Below are 8764 nucleotides of genomic sequence, written 5' to 3'. Positions count from 1 at the left end.
ATTTGCATATAAATTCTCTTGATGTAACCCCAGTTGTCCAAATGATCTGGAGCCTCAATTTTATTATGGTTTACACATGATCAGAAATTTGTAGAGACACAGGTGGTATCCACAACCTTAGCTGAGTATCTGCATGATATTGGTCTAGCAGTGGACAGGAATATTCTGACCCCTTTATAGCCCTTTCCTAGTGTAGTGATTACTACCTATGATGGACTTTACTCTCAACTGTCTCTAGGCCATTTGACAAACCTATAATATTTTTAGATTTTCGTCTATAGCAATACAGTGATCCCCATAGATTTTAAAGGAAAAGAGCTAATGGATTAGGTATACATAGACTAAAGCACACTGTCTTAGTCTAGTCAGCCTGCCATAACAAAATACCGTAAACTGTGTGGCTTATAGATACCGGAATTTTATTACTCACAGTTCTGGATGCTGGGAAGTCCAAGATCAAGATACCAGCATCATTGGATTCTGGCGAGGACCCTCTTCCAATTGCAGACTGTCAACTCCTTCTGTGTTTTTCATATGGCAGAAGGGGTGAACTAGTGTTACGGGATCTTTGGGGTGTCGATTTTCTGGCCAGAAACCTCTGTGGCTGGTGGTACCTTTGCCAGAGTTCTTGTCCTGTGTCCAGGAAGAATGAGGTATGCAGACAAATGAAGGGTGAACAAGACGAAGATGAATTTTATTAAGTGTTAGGATAGCTCAGTGGAGACCTACAGTGAGTAACTCCTCTCTGTAGGCAGGTCATCCCGTGGAATGTTCAGCTCTCAGCAGAGGAGAGGCCCTGGGGAGGGTAGCTTCTCTCTGCTACTGGTCCTTCCTACGTCTGCTGCTCTCAGCAGAGAGGAGGCCCTGGGGACAGTTGCTCCTCTCGCAGCTGTAGTCCCAATGTCTCTGCAGGTCTCTGAAGCTCTCAGCAGAGAGGATAGTTCCTTTCTGCAGCTGGTTGTCCTGTCCTCTCCTGCTATCAGTAGAGAGGGTAGTTCCTCTCTGAAGTTGGTCCTCTCTTTGTCTCTTCCTCCTCTGACCCTGCTCTGGTTGAGCCCAAGGCTTTTATGGACCTCAGAGTGGAGAAAGTGTGTGCCATCAGTCTATATGCAGCCCCAGAAGAGGCACCACAAGCCCCCACAGTCCACAGGACTGGCAGCCCGGTCCCCAGCCTTCAGGCCCTGAAGATGTGGCCCTACCAGGGACTGCTTCCTTTGACCCAGGAATCTATCTGCCTCTCACTACCATTTATGTCTCCAGAGTTTGGCCAGTCTTTGCTCTCAGACCAGAGTGGGCATTGGTAGCAGGGAGAAGGAGAAGCCAGGCAGTGGGAGCAGCCACTTCTGAGCCTGCAAGGGCAGGGGGCCCTTCCCAGGCCCCAAGAGTGCAGGGATGCCTGAATCTGCAATCTCGACTTGGGTGACTGCAACTGCATGGCGCAGGGTTGTGGGGCAGGATTCCAGCATGCTCCTTAGAGCGGAAGGCCTGGGTCTACAGTGGTGGTCTGGGTGGCTGCAGAAGTACCTGGGAAGCTCATATCCCAGCTTGGAAGAGGCAGGGCTCCCATGGGCTCCAGAAAGTGTGCAGCCCTAACTGCACCTCCCTGCTTCTGCCTTTGTGATGGCAGGCTGCCATCGCTAGCTTTCTAAGGTCCCTTTTAGAAGAGCACTAATCTCATTCATGAGGGATCCACCCTTTAACCTAATCACCTCCCAAAGGCCCCATCATGTTGGACATTAAAATTTCAACATATGAATTTTGGGAAGACACAAACATTCAAGGTAGAGCACAGGCGTTTTGTATATAAGAATATTACCTTGACTGGGCGTGGTGGCTCACACCTGTAATCCCAGAATTTTGGGAGGCTGGGCAGGCGGATCATCTGAGGTCAGGAGTTGGAGACCAGCCTAGCCAACATGGTGAAACCCTGTCTTTACTAACAATACAAAATTAGCTGGGCATGGTAGTGCATGCCTGTAATCCCAGTTACTCCGGAGGCTGAGGCAGGAGAATCCCTTGAACCCAGGAGGTGGAGGTTGCAGTGACCTGAGATTGTGCCATTGCACTCCAGCCTNGTGAGCCGACATCATGCCATTGCACTCTGGCCTAGGCGACAGAGTGAGACTGTCTCAAAAAAAAGAAAGAAAAAAAAGGCCAGGCGCGGTAGCTCACGCCTGTAATCCCAGCACTTTGGGAGGCCGAGGCGGGTAGATCAGCTGAGATCAGGAGTTCAAGATCAGCTTGGCCAATGTGGCGAAACCTGTCTCTACTAAAAGTACAAAAATTAGCCAGGCGTGGTGGTGGTGGGTGCCTCTAATCCCAGCTATTCAGGAGGCTGAGGCAGGAGAATCACTTGAACCCGGGAGGCAGAGGTTGCAGTGAGCTAAGATCACGCTGCTACACTCCAACCTAGGTGACAAGAGCAAGACTCCGTCTGAAAAAAAATTAAATAAATAAATTTTAAAAATAAAAAACAAAAAACAAAAAAAAGGCGGGGAGACCCACAAAAAAGATGCCAGACATGGGGATCATGGTCAACTGGGACCCTGCCCAGGGCACCACATGCTTGCCGGTTCTCCGGAGCCTAAAGGCGATGGGATCTACACCACACATCTGAGGCTCTGATAAACTGCTGGAAACACGGGCTGATGCATGATGCTGCTTTGTTTTATGGCACTCTGTGAGGGAGAGAGGGCAGGTACCCCACAGCCCAGGGTGGACTCCTCTTGCTTACGGTCTCCTAGCAGAGCAGCAATCACCCAGGAGGAGAGAACAAGCTCCTTCCCAGGGCTGCACTGGGGCTGGTGGCAGTGGTGGCAATGTCGATTGTCATGTGCCCTGCCCTGCACTGGTGGCCTGGACCCTGACTCTATTTTGAATCTTCTGGTTCCTTCCAGCATCCAGGACAAGGCCCTGGCAGTAAAGCCCAGCTCCACACAGCTCCTGCAGCATGGAGCAGGTTCTCCTCCAAAAGTCCTGAGAGATGTATCATTTCTCAAGCTGGTAGATAATTCTGCCCCCTTTCTATAGTGCCTCTCAGACACATCCCGTAGGTAATTGTTGCTTGAAGCCTCTATTCAAATGTGAGGCAACAGAAGCCAGTGGACTCTGCATCCCTTTCCTTCGTTTAGTCTCAGGATAGAATGGTCTTTCTAACTAAGCCAGTGATTTGGGCATAAGGAAAGGAATGTGAGTGTGGGCAAAGGGAGGTGGGGGAGAGGGCTGGCGTGCACTGCTACACTCTCTGTGGTTTTAAGATCCTTCAAATAGAAGCTGTGAACATGTGCCTGGGTGCAGTAGCTCACGCTTGTAATCCCAGCACTTTGGGAGACCGAGGCAGGCGGGTCACTTGAGGTCAGCAGTTCAAGACCAGACTGGCCAACATGGTGAAACCCCATCTCTACTAAAAGTAGAAAAATTAGGTGTGGTGGCAGGTGCCTGTAATCCTAACTACTTGGGAGGCTGAGGCAGGAGAATCCCTTGAACCCAGGAGGTGGAGGTTGCAGTGACCTGAGATTGTGCCATTGCACTCCAGCCTGGGCAACAAGAGCAAAACTCCATCACAAAACAAAACAAAACAAAACAAACAAACAAAAAAACCAATATTACCTGTAGGGTCCAGTCCTACAGAGTCTGTGAGTTTTTCTCCTCATGTGTGGAGATGAGACATCATAGAAATAAAGACACAGGACAAAGAGAGAAGAAAAACAACTGGGCCAGGGGGCCACTACCACCAAGGTGTGGAGACCAGTAGTGGCCCCGAATGCCAGGCTGCACTGTTATTTATTGGATACAAGACAAGGGGGCAGGGTAAGGAGTGTGAGCCATCTCCAATGATAGGTAAGGTCACGTGAGTCACGTGTCCACTGGACAGGGGGCCCTTCCCTGTTTGGCAGCCAAGGCGGAGAGAGGACAGCTCATGCCATTATTTTTTCTATGCATTTCAAAGACTTTTAGTACTTTCACTAATTCTGCTACTGCTATCTAGAAGGCAGAGCCAGGTGTACAGCATGGAACATGAAAGTGGACCAGGAATGTGACTGCTGAGGCACAGCATCACAGGGAGATTGTTAGGCCTCCAGATGGCTGCTCCACAAGAGGTGGTGGAGCAGTCTTCTCTAACTCTCCTGGGAAGGCAGACTCCCTTTCCCGGTCTGCTGAGTAATGGGTGCCTTCCCCAGGCACTGACACTACCGCTAGACCAAGGTCCGCTAGGTAACAGGTGCCTTCCCAGGTGCCGGCGTTACCGATAGACCAGGGAGCCCTCTAATGGCCCTGTCCCGGCATGACAGAGGGCTCACACTCTTGTCTTCTGGTCACGTCTCACTGTGTCCCTTCAGCTCCTATCTCTGTATGGCCTGGTTTTTTCTAGGTTATAATTGTAGAACAAAGATTATTATAGTATTGGAATAAAGAATAATACTACGAACTAATGATAAATGATAATCATATATAATCATATCTATAATCTATTTTTAGTGTAACTATTCTTAATTCTATATTTTTTCCTTATTATACTGGAACTGCTAGTGCCCTTGGTCTCTTGCCTTGGCACCTGGGGGCTTGCCACCCACAATTACCTCATTTAAAACATGGATGTTTGATAGGGAAAGGGCACAGTGAGTTGGTCTGCTTTGCTTGAGATCAATGCCTAACATTTGTGAATCTAATTTATTCTTATAAGAATAAAAAATAATTAAGATTTTTATTGCTGGACTCTCTTAGACCTTATCTGGCAGTTTTCCAAAGGGATTTCCCATAAAAGGAGATAATCAATGAAGGTAAAAGCTGAAATTACTAAAATAAAAAGTAAAGCAGAAATAATATGTATGACTAAAACCTGGTCCACTGAGAAGATAAAAACGTAGAATCCCTCCAGGGATTTACTTAAAGAAAGAAAAGAGAAAACAAATTGTACAATATTAGTGATGAGAAAGGACACAAAGACATATAAAGACAAGATTAAAATTATTAGAATAAGATCATATAAAACAGTTGTAACAAATTTGAAAATTCAGTCGGAGTATAAATTATGACAGTCTTAGCTCAAAATTTGTCAGAAATTAGTTATCTCAGACTCATATACTTACCAGTCTAGTGGAAAATATACAGTAAAGGATTTTTCTGTTTGCTTCATAATGCAGAATTTGCTGTCTCTCTGGTTTAGCTCCTATTCTAACGGCTCTGTCTATTTTACAGAAAAGAACTTCTGCTTGGAAACTGCTTAACTGCTGGGAAAATGAACATCAGTATTGATTTAGACACAAATTATGCTGAGCTGGTTCTAAATGTGGGAAGAGTCACTCTTGGAGAGAACAATAGAAAAAAAATGAAGGATCGTCAACTGAGTAAACAGCAGAATGAAAATATCTCACGAGCTGTGTGTGCTCTGCTGAATTCTGGAGGGGGAGTGATCAAGGCTGAAGTTGAGAATGAAGACTATAGTTATAAAAAAGATGGAATAGGACTAGATTTGGAAAATTCTTTTAGTGATATGCTGCCATTTGTTCCTAATTTCCTGGACTTCATGCAGAATGGTAACTACTTTCACATTTTTGTGAAATCATGGAGCTTGGAAACCTCTAGTCTGCAGATTGCCACGTTGAGCTCCAATTTGTACAAGAGAGATGTAACGTCTGTAAAAGTCATGAATGCTTCTGCTGCACTGGAGTTCCTCAAAGACAAGGAAAAAACCGGAGGGAGAGCATATTTAAGACCAAAATTGCCCACAACGAGGGTCTGTGTTGATGTACAAGAAGAAAGTAACATGGAAGCCTTGGCTGCTGATTTTTTTAACAGAACAGAACTTAATTATAAAGAAAAATTGACCTTTACTGAATCCACACACGTTGAAATTAAAAACTTCTCAACAACAAAGTTGTTACAACGAATTAGAGAGATTCTCCCTCAATATGTTTCTGCATTTGCAAATACTGATGGAGGATATTTATTCGTTGGTCTAAATGAAGATAAAGAAATAATTGGCTTTAAATCAGAGAACAGTTGTCTTACTAAGTTAGAAGAAGTAACAAAAAATTCCATTGGGAAACTGCCTGTGCATCACTTCTGTATGGAGAAGGGGACGATAGATTACTTATGCAAATTCCTTAGAGTATATGATAAAGGAAGTCTTAGTGGATATGTGTATGCACTCAGAGTGGAGCGCTCCTGCTGTGCAGTGTTTGCTAAAAAGCCTGATTCCTGGCACGTGAAAGATAACAGAGTGGAGCCGCTGACCGAGAAGGAATGGATCCAGTTCATGGTGGATTCAGAACGAGGTTGACGAAGGAGGATTGGCAATAAGGATACATTTGGCTTGGGTGGCAGGAAGGTTTTATTGTATCTTTGGGATTAGGGACAAGATTAAAAGTCTTCAAATTTCAACATCTAATTTACTAATCTCTGGTGGATATAATCAATACTTTCCTGCCTCTTGTTTTCTTCTACATACTTAGAAGACAGATATTCCATGCAATAAGTAAATATCTACTCTTAGTAGCCTTATCTGATGCAAAGATTCTAGATGTTTCTTCTCTACCACATCTTTGCCCACTTTCAAGAAAAGCCTGTTCAATTCTTTTCTTTTTTCTTTCAGAGCTTAGTTTTTGTAACTAACCATTGCTTTCTTTCGGGAACACTTACTCTTTTACTTACTTGCTCTTTCATCTTTCTTTATCCCCTTTCCATTTATTTCCTGTAAAGCCTTTTCCCTCTTCCTCTCACATTTATGAGCCAAAGAGTAACCCTAAATGGTACCAATGAGCGAAGAATAATGCTGATATTTTATCTGGTTTTGGAAAAGGAAAGACTCCAGTGAAATTAGACCAGAACTAGCAACTTAACAAAATCTCTGAAAATGCAAGCTTGTCCCTCAGAATCTGCATAAAACCCAGCTTTCCTTCACTAGCCATCACATTCTTCTAATTTTAACTTCTTTTAAAATAAACTCAGTTATATGGCAATGTATTAAGTTGCTATCAATGCATTTTTACTGTTAATTTTCATTCCAAGTATAGAGTGTATCAGCAGCATCAAGGGTTAATTTTACAATTTGTATCTGACCTAGGAATCTAACCACAATATGTAACCACAATATCTAATATTTTGTATTGGGAATGCAGGGTCAGTTCTAAGTAGACTTTTGGCATACTGTGCATTACTTAGGTTGAATCTGTCTTGTGCCAAATTAAGAGTGTGATTTTGTTTTCTAACATTATTCCATAGTATATAAAGAACTGCCCTCTCCAGCAGGTACATCATCGCCTGTCTCCCAGAGTTGTCCACTTCGTGAATATATTAACTTCAAAATTCAGCCACGGAGCTATCACCTTCCAGGTAGTTTAATTCTGGCTTCCATGGAGTTGTTGGTGTGACTATGTTTAAACCTCCTTCTCTTCAAACTAGCTCTGTCTTGACATTTGTTATGGAAGCACATTCTTGTGTTTATGGAAATTCTTTGGTGTTTTTAGTCATCGAATTTGTCAAATTCTATTTCTTTAGCTTTGGATTGTAATTTCCTTGGTGTAATAGAAACTTCTTTACTTGAAAATAAGAGCAACCCAATTCAGCTTAGTTTAAGCAGAAAAGGAAGAATATACATCATGTCACTGAGCAGTCTGGACTGGCACCCAGCTTCAGGCATGGCTATATTCAGTTACTGAAGAAATACTCAGCATCTCTGATTTATTCACCTGTTGTTGTTGATAGGCAATGAGTTATTTTCTGTTTTCTGCTATGTGAACAGTGTTACCTTTAATATTCTTATTCAGTCTTTTGATGCATATGTGCAAGAGTTTCTCTTGGGTGCCTAAGTAGGGGTTAAATTGTTGGTTCAGGCAGTGTGTAAATATTTAAGTAATAAGATAATGCCAATAAGATAATTTCCAAAGTAGATGGCTCACTTTACTCCCACCAGCAATATATTGGAAATGCCACATCTCTTCCAATGCCAGACTTCTCTCTTCATCTTTCTGCTTGTTCTCCTCTTGAACTTCTTTTCTCCCTCAGTCAAATGGGTATAAAATGCTATCTCTTTTTGGTATGCCTTTCCCTGGTTATTGATCGGGTTGGGCACCTCTCCATATACTTATTGCCATAGAAGATATTGTATCTTCTATGAAGTGGCGATTCTGTCTTTTGCTCATTTTTGTAATAGGTTTTGTCTTTTTCTTACTGATTTCTAGGAGCAATTCACATATTCTAACATAAAATCCTCATTTAGTCACAGATATCACAGATTTCAGATGTCTTCTCCAAGTTCATGACTTGCATTTTTTCTTTTCACAAGGCATATTCTCCTTAGTAGTTTTAAACTGGATATAGTCAAACTTACCATTTGAAAATTTTGTGGTTTAGTGCTCTTTGTGCCTTGTATAAGAGATCTTTCCCTACCCGGGGGTTATCAAGATATTTCTGTTTATTTTCTTTTAAAATTTTTAAAATTTTACACTTAACATTTAAATATGTAATCCATATCCATAAGCAGTGATGTAGGGGGCTATTTCATTTTATCTCATGTGGATAACCACTTTTCCTAGATCCAGTTACTGAAAACTCAGTTTCACCCACTGATCTGTCACGCTACCTCTGCGATATTACTACATACAATTGACCCTTGAACAAAGCAGGGCTTAAGGGTATCAAACCCCTGATGATTTTTATCCATTGATTTCAATTTTCTGAGCCTGTAAGAGAATCAGGACATCTTTATCTTTTCATCTATTTTATTTTTGGGGGGATTTTAAAAAAGATATTATAGTAATTT

General features: G+C 42.8%; 1 protein-coding gene across 3 annotated transcripts in view; it reads left to right on the top strand.

Moving 5' to 3' along the window:
- The window catches only part of LOC108541467 (schlafen family member 12-like), a 61873-nt gene that overhangs the window by 50648 nt on the left and 2461 nt on the right, over positions 1 to 8764 (top strand). The window contains exons 3-4 of one of the 3 annotated variants that reach the window (XM_017891018.1): positions 5200 to 6278; positions 7225 to 7335. In XM_017891018.1, coding sequence (XP_017746507.1) covers positions 5200 to 6278; positions 7225 to 7335 — 1190 coding nt within the window. The remainder of the gene's footprint in view (positions 1 to 5199; positions 6279 to 7224; positions 7336 to 8764) is intronic. The other 2 variants (XM_017891020.1, XM_017891019.1) reach the window with 2 other exon arrangements.

The sequence above is a fragment of the Rhinopithecus bieti genome, unplaced genomic scaffold, assembly GCF_001698545.2.
Source record: "Rhinopithecus bieti isolate Rb0 unplaced genomic scaffold, ASM169854v2 scaffold_20840, whole genome shotgun sequence".
Taxonomy (NCBI): Eukaryota; Metazoa; Chordata; class Mammalia; order Primates; family Cercopithecidae; genus Rhinopithecus; species Rhinopithecus bieti.
Note: the sequence above shows the minus strand (reverse complement) of the source record. Positions and strands in the feature narration are given on the sequence as shown.